Source organism: Coloeus monedula (genome assembly GCF_965178545.1).
Source record: "Coloeus monedula genome assembly, chromosome: 22".
Classification (NCBI taxonomy): Eukaryota; Metazoa; Chordata; class Aves; order Passeriformes; family Corvidae; genus Coloeus; species Coloeus monedula.
The window spans coordinates 235,231-260,012 of NC_138802.1; the positions used below are offsets into that span (position 1 = coordinate 235,231).

Below are 24,782 nucleotides of genomic sequence, written 5' to 3' on the forward strand. Positions count from 1 at the left end.
CAAGTCTGAGGTCTCACAGCTCACATGGGTATGCTCAGCAGTGCCTTTAAACCAGCTGGCTACAGTGTGAACAGCACAGACTCTGGTACAGGCTGATTGCCCAGGGCTCCATCCAGCTTCTCTGGAAGGTTTTGCTGCCAGAGCTGCTCAGTCTGAGGTACTCAAGAGAACTGCAACGTAGATACAACCTTGGTGACTTGCTGTGCCCTTTTCCACCCTCTTCCTCTCCCTGTCCTCTGTGCCTTATGCTCAGGTGGACAAAGAGATGGTGCGTGCTGTAAACAGTCATGTGCTTCATTTGGCTGAGACTGAGATAGGTCATTTGTCCAGTTCAATATCCAAGGGCACATGGGAAAGTTTGGGTGTGCTCTTTCCCAGTCTGATGATGTTTGGTTCAGTGTCTTTGGACCACAACCACTTCCTGGCTGAACTGCTAAGTTCGAATGAGTTATGGGAGTGGAGAATGTGATCCAGGAACACCGAGCTGGGTGGTGATGATGAGATCCCAGTTCAGTACATTGTATATGGGCACTTCCTGGAGCTTCAAGCTAGTGTGATGCTTCCTAAGCACCGTTTGTAATAATGCAAAGAGAACAAGAGAAGACCAACACTGGTAACTCCTGAGGCTTTTGGGGGGATAACAGAGTATATTACCCAGAAAGGGGTCATGAAAAGCTGCTTCCGAGTATCTCTGCTGGTTGGGCTGGGGAGGGATGCAAGCTGGAGGGGCTTGACGTACAGTGGGAAGAAGGCCTCGGCTTATCCGAGCGTGCCAGGCAGGTAGCTAGTTGCCCTGTTTCTCCTTGGTGTCTGCTAGTCTCTGAGTCCTGGTTCACAGCTCCCTGCAAGCCAGGGATGGAGGAGATCCTATGAAAATGATGATATGTGACAATCAGTCACAGCAATTAGTGTTTTGGTTAACAGGCCTTTTTTGTTTTCTCTCACCCAGACAGAATGTCACAAATAAATCCTCGCCTGCATTTGCATATTAATTGGATCGGAGACGTCAAGCATCTTTCATTAAAGAAAATGATCTGCATATTTGGAGACATAAAATAGTTATTTTGATGGGTTTTTTTCATAAGATCAGGGGGTGGGGGAGGAAGGTGATGGGAGCAGTGGAAATTGAGGTAGAGTGAAGGCAAAGAAAGCAGCTTTTGTGGTTAACCCCTTGTGGCCCAGAACTAGCTGGTGCCCAAAGCAAAAATAATAATATAAATAAATAAATAAATGCTGGGTCTCAGAACAGCTTGTAGAGCACTGTACCATTCTCTCCATAGCTTTGTTCTTGAGGCCACTGAGGTGCTAGGTAGCCACAAATGCACTTCCAAAACATCTTCCCCTGTCTAATCTGTCCATCCACAGGTCTGGGTTGTTAAGGGCCCTCCTTGACATCTCCCTTTCCTGATAGCACCTTGGCCATCCTGACGGCTGCCCTCTCTCAGGCTGTGCCAGCATCAGGCCTTTCAGATGGCAGGATGGCAGGATCTCTGTGCAGTGGGTGGCCTGCATGCCTGAAGCAAGCAGTGGCAATGGGAGAGCGACCATGTGCCAGGGGAAACACCCTGGTCACAAGAGAGGGAGATTCTTCTCCTCAGGTCCTGCTCCTGTTACCCTCAGATCAGGTGAGGGAGGTGCCAGAGGGCTGGGATGGGTGTTGGTTCCACAGCTGTGACCTTCTCCTTCTCTCTTTCTAGGGTGTCTTCTGATTTGAGGCAGGGATAAAATTTTCCCCAGTTCAAGTCAGCGGTGGTGTACATGGTCCATAGGAGAGTCCCCTCTTTAACTCCTGGATTTCTACTCCTGCCCCAGCCTTTGGTACTTTTGGCAGCAGCCCAGAGCAGGATGTAAGGAACCTGACCCTGTACTTTGGAAACTGACTGGGGAATTTTTGTAGGCAGCATGCAGTGGCTTGAGATGGATTTTGGCTAGGACACTGAGGTTAACACTGCAATGGGATCCAAGGGTACATTCACATGAATGTAAATGATCGTGTTATGGCAGATCAGCAAGTTGCCGCTTGTTAGCTGTGCTGTGCTGTGGCACTCTGAGAACACTACTTGCCTGTTGCAAATTCCAGGTAAAATGTATTCACCTGAAACTGATGATGATGTGGACTGAGGGACTGGGTTCTCCTTTGCAAGTTACCCCACAGCATTGGTGAGTGCCCTTGTCCACCTGCTCACACAGAAGACTCCCTCCCCTGAGCCCAGTCCTATCCTTTCCAGCCAGTCTGATGATGTGGACCAAGATCTGAACCAGCAAGTGTGGCAGCAGCTTTGGTTTTGCCGGTTCCCAATCCCTTTGTCTTGAGAGCTGCCCTCAGGGGTCTTATCTGAGCATTGCAGAGGAACACAATCTTGGGATTCCCTGCCCAGTGCTGAGGATGACAGGAGCTGGCAGCCTCATCAAGGCACAGCAGAAAGTGTCCTCTGGCCCCAGGATGCTTGGAGAGGAGCCCATGGAGGGCTCCCTGCCATTCCCAAACAGCGGTTTGTGTGGCACAGCTTTAGCTCCCCACAGGAATGCTTCCTGGGACTGGGTCAGAGAGAAGGTGGAGAGAGCCGGGCGCATTTGCAATCATGGTTATCACCTATGTCATGCTTTGCTTGATTATACTTTTAAGAGCTCATCCAAGTCAGAAGGACCCCTGAGGACATCTGCTGGGGTCAGTTTTCAGGATTTTCCATTTTTGTGCATTAGAAAACAGGGAGGTTGGTTCTGAAAGCCCGTCTCCCTTTTGGGGAGAGCATGGCGCTCACCTTGGTACAGCCTGGTGGGAGCAGATCCCTCTGAGGCCGTGTTTTCCTGGGGGAGTTTCCCCATGTGCCAAACGCAACTTGGTCTTGAAGCTGAGAGAGTAAGGACAAAGCAGAGGCTCTGGTTAGACAAGTACTCCAGAGCTGTCAGTAATGGAGTGTGGGGGCTGCTGGGGTAGGTTTAAGGAAATCAGCTGGGAATAGATTAAAGATAATTTGCCTTATCAGAGTGCAAGGAGCAAGTCTCTCCTGGGCCTCTGAAATCACTGCCAGAAGGTGGGGAAGGTAGTGCAACCCAGAGCATGTGAGTGCTGGTTTGGGGACCTAGCTTCTCTTCTAGGCTTTGCCATGACCCATTTAACCTTAAACAAGTCATCAAGAGATGAAATCATCTCTCTGAGCCTTGATTTCCCTTTTCCTGCCTCTGGTATTTTAGCCTAACTGCCTCAGGCCGTCTCATCCTCAGAAATCACCTGATGCACAAGGGGTCAGGTGTAATGGAGCAGCCATAAAGGAGGGTGCAAGGTTGCCTTGCCTCTGTGCTTGGAATCTCTGCAGGAAAGTCTTTGGCACATGATAAAATCTTCAGGGCACTCTTCAGTAGGAAGATTCAGCTCCTGGCTCCAGAGAGCTCTGTCCTACATGAAGGGACTGTGTTTCACACCCCTGAACTGCCTTATTTTGCAGAAAGGCCTGTAATTAGCCATGATTCCTCTCTTTACCCTACACATCAAGGCATGTTGCTGGGTTTTTTTCAGAATCCTGATCCTAGGAAGCCATCAGTATCCAGGAAACTTTATCACACACACTCGAAATAACCCAGAAAGCTGCCAGCCCCATATTAGGGAATGAATCCCTGACAGAAAGTAAAGTGGATGCAAAATTTATTGACAGACTACTGTGACTGCAGGCCATTTGTGACCCAGCCCCTTCCTTTACCTCCACCCCTCCCCATGAACAACAACCCAAAAACCCTCTTCAGTCCTGCAGCCTTTATATTTAGCATGTCTGGGTCCCTTGTCTCAGCTCCCAACATTTGCAGCACTCGGGAGCCTTCCCAGGGAACAGTATACAACTGCTGGCAAGGAGGTCGGCACAGTGTCCTCCCTGTCTGCCCCAGTCCTCCCCATTGTCTCCTGTAGCTGAATACAAACAGGGAGAAAAACAACAAAAACAACAAAATCCCAACACCTGTCAGTCTAAAAGTTCTTTTCCTGGCAGAGGGTTGCTGTCCTCATTGCTCCAGTGCAAGGCAGGATGAGTTGGTGGTTGGAGCAGGAGGTATATGGGAACAAGCTCCTTGTTGGCTCTGCTAAGGACAGGACATGTTAATCTTTAATGACTAAGTTTCCCCATTTGTAAATCTCTACCATCACTGCAGCCTGCAAAAGCCTTTCATGTCTGCTGGTGAATTTCCTGGAGAGGTTCATGGAGCTTCTGTAGTTTCTGTTGGGAGTGTTAAGTTCTGCTTGAAGCAGGGATTTGGGATACTTGCTTGTGACTTTTAACAAAAGGATTTGTTTATGAATTTTGTTCTGTTCTTCCTTATGAGGAAGGATAGGCACTCAGGAATATCGTCTGTGAGGTAGCATGGGCTTAGGCGTGAGTTACTGTAGAGATGTGAAATGTCACTGTACTATATATGTATTAGGATCTAGAGAAAAGAAGGAAAGTGTAGGATGTGCGTTAGCAGTTGAATTGCACACGGAAATTTTCCCCTTGCGGTTCTCATGGGAGGCAGGTATCTCTCAGGCTCATGCTGTACCAAAGCACAGAAAAGTTCGATGTCAGACCATGACCACCAAGGGCTCAGACACTCAGCTCTAAGGACAGGATTGGTTTGGGGAGATCCACGTCTCTCTGAGCAGGAGTTTGTAGTAGAAGAGGGTTTGGTGGTTTGTGGCACATTCAGCTCAGTGGATGGAAACTACAGATTGTCTCTTTGGCACCTGCTGCCCTTTAGCAGTCGGACGGCAACCATCAGTCCTATCCAGACACCATCAGGAAATGATTCCCAATCAATTGTAATTGCTCTTCACCTACTCCCTGTATAAATCACTGATGTTTCATTGCAGATGCCAGTGAAACAGAGGAGCAGGAGTCTCTTCCCTCAACTTCCTGCGTGTGTTTCAGGCCCACCCAGAGTTTGTTGGGATGGCCCTGCCATTCTGAAAAGCAGCCAGTGATTGGGATTTAAAAGCATTGGCATGTTTTATTGCCTCTGGAAGCAAGGGATGGATGGGAGGAGGATACTGTGTCCTCTTCATGTCTCTGTAATCCATGGGCTGCGAGACAGAGCCCACACCTCCAGCATTCAGCTGATGGCAAAGGTTTTATTCAGAGGCAATGGAAGCAGAGATCTCATTAATGCTGGATTAGGTCCTAAAACAGCCTTTCCCAATGGGATCCTGGGTGGAGTTGACCAGACAGGTGTTCTTACTTTCTTATTCATTCTTTTTCTCCTTCCTCTCCTTGTTTCTTCCTCTTCATCTCTTCCAGCTTGTTTGTGTGCTTAGCAAGGAGAGGGACTGGTGTTCAGAGCTGAATTTGAAGCCCAGTAAGAGACCTGCTAAGGCAGGAGGCACCTAATGGTGTTTGATTTTTATTGTATCAAAACATTATGAGCTCTTCTTTTGAAATCTCAGCAGTGTGTAAGATGGGATGAAACACCTTTGGGGAAGGGAAGGTCAGAGCCTGAAATATCCTTTTGGAGAAGGGCAGAAAGCCAAGCTGGAAAGGCGAGATGCATGGAGACTGTGGAGGGGGAAGAGGAGTGGGGTGAGGGCGGTGAGGAGGGATGCCAGGAGGCCGAGGCTGGGCACAGAGTGGGATTACGTGCAGCAGTGGAACCGTGCCAGTGCAGATCCTGTTTGGCCGGCATAGCCAGTGCTGGCTGGGCCAGAGTGGCGAGGAGATGCGTGGCCGTGGGTGTGTGGTGGTAGGGAGCCTGGTCAGGCGGGAGCGCGCTGGGGCAGGCGCGGGCGGGCGGCTGCAGCAACTTCCAGGCGGATGATTATTTTATGGAGTCCTCAGAAGTCCAAAGTTATGTGTGTTTGTTAAGCACTGTAATGCTGAGTTTATTTAATGTGGTTTTAACTGCTGCATGCTTTTATAAATCAAAATAATTAAAAATAATAAATTTGAAGGTTAAACAACAGCCTGTGCTGTGGCAGAGGAGAGAGAATGTCTCTGGGCTGTGTTTGCGGGGAGGGAAACAGGGGTTCCCAACGGCTGCCTGCACCGCCGTCACATTGCTCGGGGGATGGGGGCAGGTTTCAGGCTGGTGTAGCAGGGAAAAGGCAGTGCCAAAGTCCAGGCTGTGGCACAGCCATATCCCTTCACACCCCGTCAAGGCCATCATGACGAAAAGCACATCCAAGCAGCAATGGCAGCCCCACTTGTGTCCTCATGATAGCCAAAGATAGCTGGTTCTCTTCCTCTTCTCCTAGTTTTAAAGCACCTACAGACACTTGGGTTTGCTGTACTCCTCATAGGATTTTCCGGCTATCGATATTCTTGTTGTTGCAGGGCATTTCTATTGATGACACATCTCAGCCTGCATTATTTACACAGAGCTATTGAATCTGTCCCAGTATTCAGGACAGCCTGACAGAACCCAGCCTCCCTCTTTAAAGGTTAAACAGGCCAGGTCCCCTCACAACTTGGGCTTGGGGCTTGGGAAACGCAGGGCTGCAAACAGCTACCTCCCTCCACACACACTCCCTTTCATTTTAGCTCAGAAAGGTTACCCTGAGGCGCCGGGGACTGGGAAGTGGAGGGCGCTGGAGAGTGTGTGTCTCTTTAAATGCTCTTTGTGTCAGCGTGATAAGGAATTTGATGGCTTTATCAGAAATACCAAAGCTTTATTTAGCAGGGTGAGGCGAGCGCCACTCGGCTCCTCACAATCTGCTGATAAATTGGGGGGGGGGGGGGGGGGGAAGAGGCAGTGGGGAGAGGAAAGTCTAAACTTTCCCTTATTGCATTTGGGCATGGCCCAGCTTCCAGGGAACATGGAGCTGGACACATTCCATACCCAGCCACAGCCACTCTGGATGGTGAAGCCATGTGTGTGTTAGTGTCCTTGCTTGAGACCAGAGCTCTTGGAAGCACAGAAGCAGCTTGGGTTTATCCCATTTTCTCTTCTGATGTCCCCACTGTCCACCTGGTTGTATCTCTTGCATTATCCCTTTTCTTCTTTTGTCCCCAGTTTGCTGGATGGGTTATCTTCCCTTTCACTTCCACCTCAAGCATTTTTGGGCAACATCTGGGCTATGGTACAAGCCTTTGGATATAAAGGCCTTACTATTCTTTCTCCATCCCTCAGACTCTGGATTTCAACAAGAGTTTTGAGTTTGGCTGTTTCCTGGGTCTCATCTCCCTTACCTGGAGTTCCCCTGCCGGTTATGTGAGTGGGAGGCACAGCAGTAAGGTGGGAAAGGAGAGGTGTCTCATGGGGTCATTAGGCACAGTATGAAGGTGAATTCTGCAAAGCATTCCTTCTGCAGCGTGAAACTGGCCGGGAGCTCACAGCTGGAATGGGAAACATCCCCAGATCAGGTCTTGTTCCAGCCTGCATTACTAATCCAGGTACAGGAGGACAGGCTGACATTTGAGGGGCATATCCACCCTTGGATCTTGGCAGTCCTCCCATTGTCCCACTGGGCTGTGAGAGGATGTTTGTCAGTGCCCACCCCAGTTCTCCTACTGATGAGCATGCCTCAGAGGGGGAGTAGACGCAGTTGAGGAGCTGGTTTGGGTGAGATGCTGCTCTCCCACTGCAGAGATACATGATCTGGTTCATCTGTTGCAGACCTCCGTATGGTGGGGACTTCCTGCAGCGAGGGCAAACCCGAGTCACAGAAATCTTCCCTAAGTGCATTGCTGATGGGTTTGGGGAAGGCAATGCTGAGTGAGGAGCCTGGGATCACGACCTCATCCTGCCTGCATTGTGTAATGGTATCACTGCTTTCCTTCTAAATAGGCTAAACGTTGATTTGGTAGTTAAATCACAGAACTGGGAGTCAAGTCTCCTGGTCCCCAGCCACAGCTCTTCCACCAACTCTCCCATGGAAATTTGCTGCCTTCTCTTTGCCTCTGTGGAAGCACTCCATGCACATGAGCAGAGCGGCACCTGGGTTTGCAGCAGAGCAAGGAGTGTGCAGGGTTTTCCAAAGGATGCCCATTGCCATGGCTCCGTCAAGGTTGAAGGAGTTGCGCTGCCTTACTGAAACAAACCTGGCCCCATGATTCTGCAGCAGTCTGAGATCTGGGTTGGGAGGTGCTCAAGACAAACCCGGCATTTCTCCTGATTTGCTTTTATCATTAACACATGACATCTATTATATATCATTGCCATGTTTTGTTGTTCATCGCGTGCCTGCACGCAGGCCACACACATTGTGACAGCTTTGGTCCCTTCTTGATCTCGTGCCTCCACACCTTTTCTTTCCATCTTTGTGTTCATTCTTACTCCTCCTCTTTCCTTTCTCTCTTTCGTTTGATTTTTCCTCTCTCCTCGGCTTGCACGCATGCACACAGACAAACACATACACATACAAAGCCCTTTCACAGTTGGATCATCTGTTCTTGGCTCTCGCCCACATCTCTTTTTGATGTGGTTTCTGGAGGGTTTGGGCCAAGTCCCCCATTTCTCTCTCTCACATCAGGAAGCCTGCTGCAGCCTCTGATTCCAGCCGGATCTGGTTAACTCTCTTAGGAAACCTTGCCACCTACCAAAGTATGACTAGTGCTCTAAGCCTGGCCAGAAAGGAGAAAGAGGGCTTGATCTGTGCTGAGTTACAGCCTGACACTCTGGACAGTTACTCGTGATTTACACTGATCTGCATGAGCACAGAACAAGGTTCTGAGTTGATGCAGTATGGAGTGTCTGGAGGCACTGACTATGGAGCTTCTCCTTTAGAGGATGTTTCCCTTGTTGGGGTTGTGTGGTTGCTTTCCTTCTGCTAAAGCTGGCTGCCTAGGAGCAGTCCTCCTGAGCCCCCCATTTTGGGGCTTCTTGTAAGGATGTAAAGCACATTTACTCTTGGTCTCAGCCTGGGACATCTTTTGGCTTTTTTGAAGCCCTGTCTGGTGTAATGCTGTCCCTCTAGCAGGGAGGAGAACCTGTTCACTTGAGCACCATGTCAGAGAGAACCGTCCATGGTCCCTGGGAAATGCATATGTCAGTCCCACAGGCAGTTCCTCCTCTGGAAGGCAGTGTAAAGATGGTGTGATTGTGAGAGGGTGAGTAGACAAGTTTAAAAAAGGCTTAACAGCAGTTGGGTCTAAATAACCCCTCTTCTCTGAAAGGTTTCAAGGATCCAGGGTCACTTTTGGGAAGAGAGGCTTTCCTGAGTGCTCCCTGTGTGATGTCTCTCTGCGGCCGCAGAGTGGCTGCATCGCAGCTGGCTGAGCTCAGAAGTGCGGTGGAGTCCCCTGGGGGCTGCTGGGAATAGTTGTGCTTTCAGCACAGAGTGCGTGGATGGGACAAAGGGACAGAGGCGGGGACACAGGCTGCTCTTCTCAACACCCTTCTCGCGAACTCCTGCCCAAGCTGCCCTCGTGGCTTGTCTCAAATCCTGTTAAGTTGGCAGCAAAACTTTCACCAGCCTCAGTAAAGAGCAAAAATTTTCAGTCAGGTTAGGAGGAAAATACCTGAGTGACAGTTTGCTTTAACAGAATGGGGAAGGAGGTGAGAGTAGATTGCTTTGGGCATGGGTAATGGGGCATGGAGACCTCACTGACTCAGCCAGCACTGCGAACTCTGTCCTGGTCACTCAAGCTGTGGCTGTTTTTTCTCTTGTCTGAAATGAGCCCATCATCTCAGCCTGCAACCTAGCAGGCTCATGTCCGCTGCCACAATGCATCTTTCCATGTGGCACTAACTGGCCACACCAGCCAGGAGCTGGGGCCAGAGGGGCTGTGGAGCCTGGACCCCGTTGGCTTCTCTTGCAGCTCAGTGATGAGGTGGGGACAGTTTGCCACACGGCTGCCCACACAGACCACACGCAAACTTTGCATTTGCTGATGATCCTGAGCTAAATTTGTTCCTTTCTAAAAGGAAAATTTGTATAGAATGGGCTAAAAGGCCTCAGGCTCCCCCAGTGCAGGCCTGGGGTGCTGGGATAGCACAGCTCCTCCCTGAAGCTGGCTAATAGAAATCAGTCCTGATTAGGATTAGTCCAGCCAGCACTGAGCTGGCAGGCTGATAATCTAATAAAAATTCCCAGGATTGGTTTACTCTGGGGAGGATTTGTGCTGGACGCGGGAGGAGCAGGATTAGCCCAGCTGTGTTAGGGAAGGGAGGGCAGCCCAGGGTGGGCAGGGAGGCTGCCGAGAGGGTGGGGGGAGCAAGATGGACAGCAAGAGTAAGTGGAAGTGACAGGGTCAGACTGGGCCTTTGTCCTACAGCCTGATTAGAGAGTCTGCCCCCAGTTTCTTACACTTTGGGATGTTGTCGGACAAACTGGAGCTTAAATCTGTCAGAGCGTAGTAGAGATTGGAGTTGACATCCCAGGAACATATTCCTTGCTGTGCAGAAATCCAGCCCTGCTGGGAAAATGTGAAATGCCCACCCCAGCCCCCTCTGAGCTGGAGGAGATGAGCTCAACTTCTTCCTTTTAGCGGTGTTGGGTAGTTGAGGCTGAGCAGCAGAGAGGCTTGTCCAGAAGCTGGGATCTGCCATGAGTGATCTGTGTTGAATTCCATACCGGTCTCTCCAGCTTCAGACCCTGATGGAGAGGAAGTCCTGAAAGCCAGGTTGCTCTCCAGCTGAAATCACCAGGCTTTGTTGCATGTGGTGGCCAAGGCACCCACCATATGTGAGTGAGAACTCAGCAGGAGATGTTTGTTTCTCCACGGAATCTCAGATGGACAGAAAAGCTCCTTAGTACGCAGGGAGGAGGTCTGAAGCTGCAGGCAGTGACTCTTCAGACTGGGGCTGCCAAGGACTTCTTGGGCTGCTGTTGTTGAGGAAGACCCTTAATAGGGGAGACAGAGCAGGAAGGTAATTTTCAGGCAGTATCAGCCAGGCCGCAGCTGTGCAGGCAGCGAGGAACAAGCTTTGCAGTGTTGCTGGTTTTTGGCAGCCTTGGAAGCGCTCTGTGCCCTGTGCTGGGTTGCTTGGGGAGCTGTTGGTGTGTCTGATGCAGCGCACAAGGCATGGGGTGCTCCCTCAGCCCCTCATCTGGCTGCTCTGGTGCTGAGCAGAGGGCACCAAGACAGCCTTTTTGCTGCAGGAATTCTCAGCCTGTAGTGCCTGGAATAACTATGAAAAACAGAAGTAACCCTGAAATGTGTGTGCCCATTTCCCTAATTTTAAATCAAGAGTATATGGGGGAAGAAAAAAGACTCAAAGTTTTCACCCTGATGTTGCACAAGATGATCTGTGGATTATTTCAGATAAATTCTAGTGCAGAACCTAAAGGTGCCCTGACAACCTGCTCTGGCTGCCTCAGCTGTGCTGTTTAGTGCTCCCTAGGCAAGTCAGGAGAGTAAGTAGCCCCACAATGTTCTGAATTCATCCTTTAACTCTCCCTGCTACTCCATTCTCCTCATCTTCAACTCATCTAGACTGACTCTTTTGCTCCTTGCCTGGGAAGTTCATCACAAAATCTCAGACTCTCTAAATGTGTCTTACCCTGTGGGGACTCTGCAGAGAGAGACCCTTTGGAGCATGAAGGGGGGAGTCCTGCCTGGAGCAGAAGCAGAACAGCCACTTCAGATGTTCCTGGACACAAGGCAGGAGCTGTATAGGATGCAAACCCCCTCCTTGAGTCAGAACTTCACAGAGAAATGCCCTTGGATCTATAGAGGGTGCAGATTTTGTGAGGGGGGGTTTTGTGCTTTCAGCAATATGCTGCTCCTGTGGATGGGCTGGAGCATTTCCCAGCTGAGTGGATCTGTCTATGGACCAGCATCCTAAAAGCTCTGGGGTCTGGTGGTTGTTTGGGACACTCTCCCCTTCAACTACCAACCCCTGTTCCCCCAAAAGGTAAAAAAAAAGAAGGGAAAAGCCTCTAAGATGAAACCAGGATAACTAAATAACAGGAGCCGTGTCCTCTCCAGGCTCGGGTAGCTGCATATATGATTGTCATCTTGATGAAATCCCCCCGGATGTAATGAGCTGATTTTCTGCTGTTAATATTGCATCTGCTGATGAAGGATTCGTTAGGATAATGGAACGAAGCTAAAATATAAATGACTCGCTGTCAAGAAGCAGCTTTTGCTTGTGTTCTCCTGACAGTTCCTCGGCCATGGCTAGGGAGTTTTGTGTGCTCCGCACATGTTTGCAAGGTGTGTGTGATTATTGGGTCCTGCATGAACAGGGACACACGGGTGTCAGGGTATGTTCCCTATGAGCCCATTGCCTGGATACCCGGAGCCCTCTGGCACACCATGGGCACTGGCTGGGTGCTCTGTGCCAGAGGGGACCAAATGGTGCTGCCCCACAGAGCAGCAGCCAGGGAAAGTTGCTCCTTTGCTGAGCTGTGGCTGCCAGGAGAGGGGAGGGAGTGTGTGCTGCTGGAAAATCATCTACGCCTTCACTCCAGGTCATTTTTGGATGTGGCATGTTCCTTTTGTCTTCCAGTTTAATTGCCAAAGTTGCTGTGTTTTCTTTCTGAACAAGAGAAATCAGTTTAAGCATATTAGAAAGTGAAACAGATATTTGCTCACAAAGCTTTTGAGAATGCAGAGTATTATTTTCATTGAAAAATGCAAAAAATCTCTTGATAAAAGTGGTTGTCGTACTGCTGAACAGTAATCCAACATCTGGACAGAAAATCTCAAAGTTCCACTGTTGGTTTGGAGAGATGGGGTTGGTTTTCCTTGCAAAAAGTAGAAATGAACCAGCTCTGTCATTGAGGGGATTTTAACTTCTAATACAATTTTGCACACGTGACCCCAGCACTAGTTTCTCACCCCATCTCAGGGCTGTGCACACATCTGAGCAGGTATTAAATCATTGTTACCAGATGTGGAGGGGGGGAAACCTTTACAGAATACCTTTAAAGTATAACTTTTCAAGTATCTTTTGCATCTTTGACTTTCTGTACATTTCATAAAAGCATTAACCAAAAAATAAAATTGCCAACCCTTCTGTTTACCCTGTGCCTGAGGGCATTTGGTGTTTTGCCTTCAAGTCCATGGACACATGTCCAGTTCCTGGACCCATGAGAATCTCAGCTTTCACTGTTTGTTTGGGGTTGGTTTGTTTTTTTGTTTTTCTGTTTTTTTTTTTTTAGTTTTTAATCACATTTCTCTCTCTTGTAATTACCAAGGGAAAAAAAAAAAAAAAAGAATGCAAACATGAACCATAATGGCTCAAAAATTAAATTAAAAGACCTTGTTTTCCATTATTATTTTTCAAATCCCATTTTTCAGCCAGTAATGTCAGGGATCAGAGCAGTGATTTTAGTTTTTCTTCCATAGCAGTTTTTCTGGGAGTGTGAGGTGGTGGTGTCCAGCCCCTCTAACCTGCACATCTTTGGTGGATATTTGAACAAAGCCTGGCCTGGCACTACTTTTGAGGAGTTCCTCTCACTGTTCAGACTCTTAGTGAGGAACATCAGTGGTTTAATTGAATCATTCTTTACAAAAGACCATGAATATCAATGATGGGGGAGGGTGGAGACACATGAATATGATGCTGGAAATTTTGCATTGAAATGTATTTGATGGAAAACAGCCTTCTGACCAAGTGAAATTCAGAGTGTGTGGGGATAAACATACATGTAGCACTTTGTCAGCCTTTTTGTGAAAACATTTCTTTGTTTTTCTTCATGATGAACACTACATGGAAGAAAATTTTCAACTAAAAACTTATTTTCCCCAAGATACTTGGCAGGAAGAAGAACAACCTTTTCTGTCCAGCATTCTATCAGAATCTGAGCTGTGCAAACATAAGGAAACAAGTGGGATGTAGTCGCCTCCCTGGTGGCCAAATGCAAGGGACAAGGAAGCCCAGGCATCTCCCTGTTCCACTGAATCCCTAGAGGCAACTCTGCCAGGACTCTGATATGCCAGAAAAGGCAGAACAGGGACATTTTCTAGGGAATGAGAGTTATTCCCAATGGGAAAGTGGTACAGAAAAAGCAGAAAACCTTTTGTGCTTCTGCACTTCATATTACACAAGCTTTAAAGTCCCGAACTCACAGAGGAAGAATCTGGCAAAGAATTTGCAGTTTCTTTGCTACCTCTTGGCGAGAGTAACACAGCCAGTCCCAGGAAACTGCAAGTTGTAAGCTGGGCTCCAAAAATGTGAGATCATCCTGGAGGTTTGGAGATGGAGTAGGGAAATGCTGAAGGGTATGACATTCTTGGACGTGTATTCAGAGTCCTTCAGCCTTTCTGGGCTTTTCTCTGCAGAATTATCCTTGGCAAGGGGGAGGAGGTGGGCAGGGAGACCTGACCAGAATCCGCCCATCTTGGCATCTCTGAGGCTTTTTATACCAGTTGCTTAAGGGCAGAGAGCCAGATCCTGAGCCAGCATTGGTGTCAGCAGGGCCTCTGTGATTCACACACACTCGGGCTCTCCTCCCAGTGTCAGGGAAACTCTTTTGAGGAATTTGGTTGCAAATTCAAGCATGGCTTGGCTGGGACAGAGTGTCTGTGTTATGGGAGGGACCTCTTGGCTCTGGGGCTTGTTTTGGCAGGCTTGACCTATAGCAATGAGCCTGGGGGGATATCACAGACTTCTCAAATCCTCCACTTTGTTTTTTTCTCCATTTCCACTCTTGTCCAGGTACCCCCAGGGCCTCACAAGCCCTGTCACCTCTTCCCATGTACCAGGTCTCTTGGGCCATCACTTGGAGCATTTATGTGTGCATGTTTCTGTATGTCACACTTGGTTTTTTCTAGGGTCCCCTGCTTCATCATTATCTTAATCACTGTTGTGTTAAGTTTCATGCTTCCTTTGACCTTTATTTTCGGCCTGGTTATGCTGTTTATATACCTCTGACACTTGTCCCCTGGTGCTATTGCCAGGGAAACTTAGCACTGAGGCCTTTCCCTTTTCCCCCACCCCCTTGTCCCCTTCTGTTTAATTTTTTTCTTTCCTCTTTTTTTTTTTTTTTTGTTTTGTTTTTTTTTTTGTTTTGTTTTGTTGTTGTTGTTGTTGTTGGGTTTTGGGGGGTTTTTTGGTGGTTTTTTTTTGTTTTGTTTTTTTTTTTTGTCTTTTAACATGGTTTTCCTAAAAAGTTTTTTAATCAATCAAATTTGAGGCAGAAAATAGGCTTGGTCACGCCTGGTCCTTGGGTCGTGTGACACTCACTCAGGGTCCTGACAGCTCCTCAAAGGGGGCACCCGGGACGAGGAGGGGGGCCAGCAACGCGTTTCCCCAGGAAAGAGCCCGTTTCCATGGCACTGCCCCCACCTCTCCGCCATCCGCCAGGCCGACGTGAGCCTGAGGCTCTTCAAAAGGGGCGTTGGGAAGCGGGCGTGTGTGCGGGGCCGGGAACAAAACGGCGGCGCGGGGGAGGCGGCGGCGGGGGCTGCGCCAACAGCTGCCGGGGTTCTCTGCCACCGGAGCTTGTGGGGAGCCAGCGGGAGCGACGGCGACGGAGCCAGGGCCCCAGCCGAATCTGCATAATCAGGGGCTTTTCATAAATGACCCATTTTTCATCCCCACTTAAGACATTTGCTCAGGAAGAGCCGGTAGCCCTGGCGTGGAGGGACAGCGCTCCCCAGTCCCGGTGCGCACCCCTGGCTCTGGCCTCCTCACTCGCTCTGCTCTCCTACACGCTCCTCCTCCTCTGCCGTGTCTCTGCAGGCTGGCAGGTGCCCACTCCTCTGTCAAATGCAGCTCATGCTGCCCTGGCTGTGGCAGGGCCCTGTGGAGCCAGCTTCGTGGCTGTGTCGGTGCCGGCTCCCACCTTGGCTCAGCGTGTGCCACAGAATCCTGGGCACTGTCGCTTTTTCTTTGGGTCCTGCCCGACTCCTTCATCTTTGCCTCTCCCCACCCTGCCCTAGGAAACCACTTGCCCTTCTGGCTGGCTGCCTCCCAGGCTCTGCAGCTTGGATTTTAAAACCCTTTTCTTCCCCCCAGTCCCTTTCTCAAGCTCTCTTCTCTCACTCTGCTCCCTCCTGTCCTTCTTTTCCCCACGCCCTTTTCAGTTCTTCATTTGTGCAGGGTCTTTTTCTTTCTCTCTTTTTTATAATTAATGATTAGCTTTAATTGGTTTGCTTAGGCAGCCTGACAGCAAATTAGCAGGAGCCAGCCCAGGGCTGCCAAATGCCAAGTTTGGGGACTGCTATGCTTTACAGATGCCGTGGTGGGAGGTGAACTCCTTGGGATCCCCCCTTGGCACTCCGCTCCTGCTCTGCTGGGCTTTGCTGTGGCAGTGCTGCAAGTTGGGGGTCTGGGGCCTTCCCGAGTCCTTGGTGCCATCTGTGCTGGGAGGCTGGGACTGGCAGTGGATGCTGTCCCTGGTCCTCTGTCCTTTGCCTGGCTCCAGCATTCCCAAGGTGGCCAGTGGGCACTAAGCTGCAGGGTTACCTCTGGAATGATCTGTGTCCCTTTCCTACTGCCCAGTGCTGGTCTTCCTCCTCCTTTTGCATGATCACCTTTATTGAGCTGGGCTCTGCTCAACAGGTTTGAACAGAGGGGACGGGGTGGGAGGCAGGGCAGGATCTCCCAGGGAACAGCAAAGCAGGCAGCTCTACCCAGTGCTAAAGGCAGGTAATGGGGTTGGGGTGGGGAGAGAAGGGGGGGCTTTGCTCTTTTCCTCCTTTGCAGTGATTTCCCTTTGCTTTGCTTTTCTTTGCCTTTTTTATAGCTCCCATTTTTCTTTTTTATGAGAGAGAAACTGCAGAGTTCTCCCAGGGCTGGGAAGAGCACTTGGTCCCTGTCTGCTCCCAGCCAGATGGAGGGGAAAAGAAAAGGGGGGCAATGGGCCCATAATCCTGGGAGGAGAGTTTTCCTGGTTAAAGAGGATTGGGGATAGAGGCTAGGACATTTCAGTGTGTTTTTTTAGGAAGAAGGGGTAGACTATGACCTATTTGGGATGCTTGTGAATTTTCAGCACAAAGCTTTGCTGGGAGCACTGGCATCCAACTGGGGATGGAGTTGGTTTGTGCTGCGCTGCTGGTGTTGCCTTGTAATAGCAGCCAAAAAAGGAAGAAATGGGAAATAACGCAAGTTTCCCTCTCCTTCAGCCCAGGCCTTTTCAGCTGAGCAGTCCAAGATTGGCAGGAGATGATAGCTGGGTGAGACTGCTCAACTGGATCTATAGAGCAGCCAGAATATTCCAGCCCCTCTGCAAAACCAGGAAGGTTTGTTGGGCTGGTGGCAGCATGGTGTGTTTCTTGTCCCCAGGAATCCTGGACTCTCTCAGTTCTCCTCGTTTCAGGTGTTAAATGGGTGATTTGCCATTACTGGACACCAGTCCAGCCCTCCCAACTGAGTGTTAATATGTACATATGCCTTTTTATGGGATCCAGAGCACATATAGAAGTGAAATCAGAGGGATGTGGTGTCTTCCTGGGATTTCTATCATGGAGGAATGGCCTTTTTATCAGTCACAGAGGTCCCTGCTGCATTCCAGATTCATGAAAGATGGAAGCCAGCGCAAACACGTCTGCTCTCAGATCTGCGTGTTGTTCATCTGTGAGTGTACTGGCAAACACCATGCTGTGCTACCTTGCTGCAACCTGGCCTCTTTCCCAAAGACTGGTACGATTATAGCTCACTCAGGTGAAAACACTGATAATGCATATAGAGACTGGAGCTGGCAGGTCTCCTGTGGGGCTCAGAGGCTTCAGTCACAGAGCTCCCTCCCCTGCCCCTGCCCTGCCCTGCCCAGGGCGTGTGGCTGTGCACTCCCTCACAGCTCTCATGTCCCTCCCCGATCCTGACTACACTCTCATAGACCCTCACATTGCTTTGCCAGTGTTTTGCCCATTAGTTGAGCTTTGGGCCTCTGCAGAGCAAGGCTAGGGATGAGTCTTCCTATCCTAAGGGGAGAGAGAGAGGGATAGGAGAAGTGTGGGAAAAATATTTGCTACAAAAGTCATTGAGACCTTGCAGCCCGTTTCACTTTTAGGTGATCTTGGTTTATTCCCACAGCAGATATCTCTACAGTAGCAGAAGATATATTTGATTTGTGACAAAACTTCCATGTTCTGTGGACTTGGATAGTCTCCTTTTCTTTTTCACACCCTACCCCCTCTCAGGTGGTGTTTTAAGACCCTTTCCACTTTCCTGTTTGCATCTCACTGCCTTTCAGTGAACCAGAAGGGGCTCAAGGAGATGGCCACACACCGAACACCCTGTGTGACAAAAGGGCTGGGACAGATCCAGCTGGTCATGACCTAGGCTGTGTCAATTGCTTCTCAGCCCTGTGTTGACCTGTGTCTAGGACTAAATCATGCTCAGGTGTTTTTTGCCAGGTGATGCTTGGTCTAGGATGGACAGGTGACCACACACCCAAACCCTGTAGCCGTAGCCATAACTACTAGTGACGCTCGTGGTAGTCATCAGAGCTTGGGGATGGGCAGTGCTGGGGTGGCTGGATTCCCACCTGTAGGGCTGAGTGCAGAGGGCTCGGCATCTGCTTGCTTTGCAGTTTTATCAAATTTATTGCTGTTACTGTACTGATCAGGATGCTTTCAAAACCTGATAGTGCCACTGGAGTGTCAGGTGCTGTACAAAGTTGAAGGAAGGCACAGCTTCCTCTCCAGGAGAGGGGCCATCCCTCTCCCTAGTGTCAGAGCTGTCTCTTCCCTTCTAATTTTAGCAATGTGGCTGCCAGGATTCACCCTCTCCCTTTGCAGTTTAGGGGCTCCATGATAATCATGTAGTTCTTGACAACTGAAGAGCAGCTGAGGATCACCAAATGTTTCATTGTAGAGCTACAGGGAGGAAACTGAGGCATGGAGTTGAAGGTGCCTGAAGATGTCCTTAAAGCTCATGAAGTGACCCACTGAGGGATTATCCCACCTGGGCTCCATGGTTCTCAACACAACCCATCCCACAGGCTGCCAACATAACCCATCATTGCAAAGGAAACAAGGAGAGCACATGATGCCTCCTGTCCTGCCCTGTGCTGCCTTTGGCTTGTCTTGCTGCCCTTCCTTTCCTCTTCCTCCTCTGGCACTCGCTGCTGCCAGCACATGCCCTGACTCCTGCCTGGACAGCCTGAGCTGGCTCCTTTAAGGCAGGCACGCCAGGGGATTGCACGCGGTGCCAGCCTTCACTGCGAGTGCCTCTCCCGCTTCCCCCTTGGAAAGTTTCCTGCCCAATTGTTATGTGCGATCCGATCTGAAAGTTGCTCTCTAAGCTTCTTGTCACATTTTGACTTAATGAAGTGCAACTGGAGTGGGAATTGGGGTTCATCACGCCAGTCTCACTGCGCTCCCTTGTTGTCAGAAAACAGGGGCGGTTGGGGACCGTAATGCAACGCTGCAAGTCGTTATCATTCCGGTCAGTCTGTTTAACACAAAATTAAACAAAGAACTAATTAGTGCCTCATGAATTAATAAATGCGCAGTTGCCGGGTAGGAAGGGGAGGAAGGAAAAAAGGTTGTTGAAGGAAAGATACTGAAAAAGTCGAATTAGGATGTTGTGTCAAGGGGGAAAAAAAAAACCTGAGTCCACTTTGGCAAAGAGTTTGGATCCATTGGTTTCCTTGGAATAAGCTCCCCTCCTCCTCCTCCTGCATCCTGCGTGTCTGCTCTGGAGCAACGATGAATGGCAGGCACAGGGAAGAGGCATCCTTTCAGTGCTTCTTCAGGGGGCTCACAAGAAAGATGGGGACAATCTTTTTAGCAGGGCCTATAGTGACTGGACAAGGGGTGGTGGTTTTAAACTAAAAGAGGGACAATTTAGCCTAGATATAAGGAGGAAAATTGTTATGGCGAGGGTAGTGAGACCCTGGCACAGGTTGCCTAGAGAAGCTGTGGCTGCCCCATCCCTGGAAGTGTTGAAGGCTAGGTTGGACGGAGCTTGGAGCAACCCGGTCTAGTGTAAGGTGTCCCTACCTATGGCGGGGGAGTTGGACTATATGACCTTTAAAGGTGCCTTCCAACCCAAACCATTCTAGGACTTTATGATTTTACCATGATGTTCCCTAGAAGCTGGATCAGGGGTCCAGTAGCCAAATACAAATATTTACCCAAAGCAGATGTGGGAGCTAAGAGGTGGGGGGTAGAAGTCCATCACTGGAAAGGAGGGAGACTTCAAAGATGTTCATGGTGGGCAAGTCTCCTCTCTTTGTCTGAAGGCTTTTTTCCTGGGGAAGCCACAATTGACACAGTAACAGTGTGTAATCTCAGATTAACTATGTCCCAGCAGCCCTCCCCCTGCTCCTTGTCCTCTCTGGCCCCCTTCCCATACGGAGCAGTGTGGTGCTGGAGGCTGGCCCGCAGTGGGGCTGGGTGTGAGGGCCATGCCAGACGCCCGCTCGGCCTTTCCCACAGGTGCTGTGCTGTGCCACACTGCGAGTGAGCGGGCTCGGCTCTGGCACATTGTCAGGCAGGGAAGCAGAGCTGGGGGAGGGAAGAGTCCATCCTTAAGAGGACATGTCAAGTACAATTAGCGTTATCTGTCTAAATATGTACTGGGAACACAGAATACAAGAGGAGGCCTGGCTGGCTTTAATGGAGACATATGCAAGGTCATATTGCCTCATACAATCCCCCAATCTGATTTGGGGATTACACATTCTAAGTAAATTGGCGTTATTCCTCTTGCATCATTGATAAGCTGAGGCCAAAAGAAGAGGAGTAAAAAAAAAAACAATTAAAAACCCAAACCCAAGAATTGATCATGCACAGGGGTGAGGGAATGAAGGCAGGAAGGCAGAGAGTTACGGGCAGAGAGCTTGGGAAAGAGGGAGAGAACAAAAGAGTGGGAGAGAAAAAACAGTGTGACAGAGTAGCAGAGAAAGCAGTGGAAAGAGCGAGGAAGAAAGGGAGAACAAAGGGAAGAAAAAGGTGGAAGAAGGGATGCCAGAAGGACCGAGGGTGCCGGGGTGGGAGAAGCACCTCAAGTCGGGGAGCTGTTACTCCAGCCGTGCCCCCAGCCTTTTTAGCATCAGGATTTGAGTGGGAAAAGAAGGAGCCAGGCTGGTAATGCACCTTCCTCACCCAAGGGGCTCCATTCTCCTGTCCATCCATCCATCTGGAATATCTCACCAGCTCCTTCCTGCTCTGGGTCCCAGCCAACACGTGGCATCTATCTTTGGCAGTGGCAGAGTGACAGGAGGAGGCCGTCCACATGCACAGAGCACCAGGGCCCCGCAACACAGGGGTGAGCCATGGCAGCAGCACAGAGACCCCTGAATCCCTCTCACTTTTGCCCTACGAGGAACCCAAGAGGGTCCCAGAAGGGCTGAGTGGTGGCACACACTGCTGCACCTGGAGAAGGGAGCATGTGGAGAGCCGGTGTGTGGCATGGACAGCTGGGGCTCCTGGATTCAACCATGGGCACACTGTGTTGTGACCTTGGGACAGTTTGTCATTCTACTGCCACCCTGGGCAGTTGTGAGAGCTGTTTTGGCAGGGCTGCAAAACACAGGTACAGGAATGGGCCAGGTGCCCTTGCCACTGTGCATGAAGCCACCCTGTGCTCATGGCCACCTCCTGGCTCTGGGAGAGGGAAGTCCCTGTCTGACTGCAGAGCAATCCTCCCCCAGCCGTGAGCTCTCCTCCCACCCTGCCTGCACAGAATAACCCCCTCCAGAAGTCTCATGGCACGGCTTTTATGCTCTGTCACATTTTTGGAACATATGGTTTTAAATAATTCAATTTACTTTTCATGTGTTTTGCTGTGACTTTTTTTCCCCTGTCCCTTTTCTCCTTCCTCCTCACTCTCTGCATTCTCCTGGGTGGAAAATGCACAGATGAATGGATAAGAGGGTTCAGTGACATGTGACCCAGTCCTGCACCTCATCAGCTTGTGACCCACAAGGTGTGCAAGGGAGGCCTCAGCATTAGCCCACAGGTGAACCTCTGGGAAGAAGGGGTCAACAGAGGAAATCTGAAGATTGGGAAGGGAAAAATTTGACGTGGAGCAGAACGCAACCTTAGATGCATGGACAAAGTATGGAGCAGACCAGCACAAGGTCTGTCTCTGGTACCTAGGGAGCAGGATTCAGGCCAGTAATAGCTGCTCTCTCTGTGAAATTATTCCCAACTCTTATTAGGAGCCTCTTGCACAGAGAAGTGCCGTGGGGTGCATGGCACCGTGGGGTACAGCCAGGAGCAGGAAAGCATTTTGTTCCCTTGTGGAGTGTGAATGTCCCATGTTCTTACCCAGCTTTTATGAGTCTTGGCTCTTACTCAGGTGTGCCCTGTGTGTTAACTGGATCCTTTCTTTTCTCACTCCAGAATGAAGTGAATTTAGAGCTAAAATCGAGGCAAGAAACCAGGCCTTGAAATCTCCGAAAGGTAGGAGAGACTTCAGACTGCAATGGGTATGTCACTATGCCCTCCTGCGTTCTCTTTTCCTCTGTGCCTCTCTCACACTTACGGCCTGCTCACTGTGGCTGTGTCTGCACTAGAATTTCTGGGGTTGGACTGTTGTTACTCATAAAGAGAGATGGAAACAGAAGAAGGTCCAGTGCAGACATGGCATATGTGTGTCCTAATCCTGTCTTCGTCTTTGTACACCAGTTGTTCTGGGCACCTGGTTTTGTCACTGAGGGTTTTCCTCAATTATCTTCTCTGCTGCCTCTATCGTTACAGCTAAAAAAGCGTGTAAGGATTTTGGTGAAAGGGAACTGCTTTATCTTTATCCATGCGTGCTGGGGGAGATGGATGTAAGGTCCTTTCACTGAATAGGGTGCAGTCTCCATCTACTGTGAAGTTTTGCTGAGCTCAGTTCACATAATTCAGATGGTGATGTGCATGTTCTTCTCCTCTTCTGCAACATTTTTATCTATTCAGACTGCAGACCAAGGTGGTAGTGTGGAAGCAGCTCTGTGCCTCCAGCAGAACCCAGACTTTCCTGGGTTTTCCCTTTACCTAGACCCTCATGGTCTGTCTTAGAAGAAAGCTTCACAGACTCCTAGACATGGATGGTCACTTAGTCTATGCCTGGTAAGAGTTAGAGGTCTAGAGCCCAGGGAAATGGAAGATGATTTTGTCTCTTAAATGCCTTATCTCCATGTGCTGGATAAGACACTCCCTCTGCCACTTCAGATAACGGTTGCTGAGAAGTCCTTGCCACACTGAGGCAGTTCCTGCTGTCCCTGGCTTTTATTCCTGGCCCCAGGAGGACCATAGAGTTCCTTGTGTGTCACCTGAAGAGTTCCCACTCTCTCCCCATGTCTCTGCTCTGTACCCCCTGCATCACCAGACACAGCTGGCCTCTTGCATTGCTCCCCTCCATCCCCAGGCACCAAGACAGGTCTGAGGGCAGGACAGGCCATGGGGAGGGTGGAAAGTGCTCTGCCCTGTGAGACATTACTCAGAGGTGCCAGGAGCACTCACTGCGGTGTGTGCGCTTAGAGCATCACTGCAGCAGTGGGGACCCTTGATGCCCAGTTTTGGGGAGCTTATGGACTGAGTCTGAGCAGCATCAGAGGGGCCCAGGCTGGCTGGGGTGGGAGGGGGCCCCAAGCTGGGCTTGGCAGTGTCAGAGGTGACCGGTGGAAGGCCAGTGTTATGTAAATACTGCTGCTGTAACATGGCAGGCCTGAATGGCCCTATGCGTCCATCCATCATTGCTGGGGAACAGAAGCCTCCCTGGGAGCATGGGGGGCCAGCAGTGTGGGGCATGCAGACACAGGCAGCATGTGCCCTACTCATAAACTGTTTGTTTTCTTTTTGTCTCTCTCGTTTCGGGGCACCCCACCGCGAGCAACTCTCCATTCTGTCCTTGCAACCTCTCCCCCAACCTTCCCCCCACCACTTCAGGCCTTCCTTTTCCTCCCTTCTTTCCCCGGCCCTTAAAAAAATGGAGGGGGAAAAAAGGGGGGAAAAAAAAGTCCCCCAGTTCACATTGCGGCTTCTTTCTCTGACTTCAAAGGCTCCTCATCATTGTTTGGGATCGGCAGGCAGTGGCCCTGAAAACGTGATCACAGCCGGGCACAGTGTAGGTCACCACTGAGCGCCATGCTCCAAGTGCTGAAAGGAACAGGCAGATTCTTCCCTTTTCATGCTTCACAACCCTGGTTACAGCACTCTGCCTTGCCCGCGTGCTCCTCGCTGCATGGCTGTTTCTTGCTCTTTTCTCCTCCTTTTCCTCCCACCCTCCCTCTCTCTGTTTCTCTCAGGTCCCTCATTTCTCCATTCGTTTGCTTTCATCCTGCCCTTCTCTGTGCCTAGCATCACACACTTTTCACACTTTCTCCTATTCTTTCCATTACTTTTCTTTCTCACTGTCTCCTGCCTGGCACTGCTGCCACTTCTCTCTGTTATATGAATCACTGTTTTATTTCTCCCTTTTCCCTCTTCTAAAGGTCAGGTTGGAGGTTGATTTCCTCATGCTCCCTGCTCCTGTTTAGTAGCAGCCTTCCTCTGACATTTGCCCGCATTTCTGTCTTTGCCTGTGATACCTCACTCGCTGTGCCCAAAACTACAGCAGTTCTTTAATTTCTGGATTAGTCCTAGAAAGCTGACAGCCCTCCCTGCAAAGGTGTGAGCCAACTGCTTTCATGTGCAGTGGGTTTATCCCCCAAAATTTAGCATGGCCTCGCCTGGGGAGACAGCACACCGTGCCTGCCAGCAGTGTCAGCTTCCAAACTTGTTCTTTGGCTTTGCTGGTTAGTGAAGGAGTGAGTAGGTATGGTTTGTGTTGAAGATGGATTTGGAAAGCCAGGCTCTGATTTCATATATATCACAGGGAAACATTTCTATCTTGTAGGTCTAACATGGAACATGACACTGATGGTAGTGCTGAGGGCAGAGTTAGGCAGGGATAAGGCAGAGGAAAACAGGCCCAATGGTTTGAATGGGCATCCCAGAACACTTCCTCAGTGGACTTCAATGAGGGAACAACACTTTGTTGTGCTGAAGCTTGGGCACGTTTGGCAGCGCAGTGAGCCACAGCCAGATGGCAACTCCCTGCCTGAAGAACATCTC

General features: G+C 49.9%; 1 protein-coding gene across 7 annotated transcripts in view; it reads left to right on the top strand.

Annotated features, from left to right (window-relative positions):
- CASZ1 (castor zinc finger 1) overlaps positions 1-24,782 on the top strand; it is a 195,236-nt gene that overhangs the window by 71,131 nt on the left and 99,323 nt on the right. For 3 of the 7 annotated variants that reach the window (XM_082295826.1, XM_082295830.1, XM_082295831.1), the window contains one exon: positions 22,086-22,145. The exons of 3 other annotated variants lie outside the window; for them this stretch is intronic. Coding sequence is in view for 1 of the 4 variants with exons in the window: in XM_082295829.1 (XP_082151955.1) it covers positions 22,168-22,171 (4 nt within the window). In the remaining 3 variants the exon portion in view is untranslated. Of the gene's footprint in view, positions 1-22,085; positions 22,172-24,782 lie in introns of all 7 variants that reach the window. One more of the 7 variants, XM_082295829.1, reaches the window with a different exon arrangement.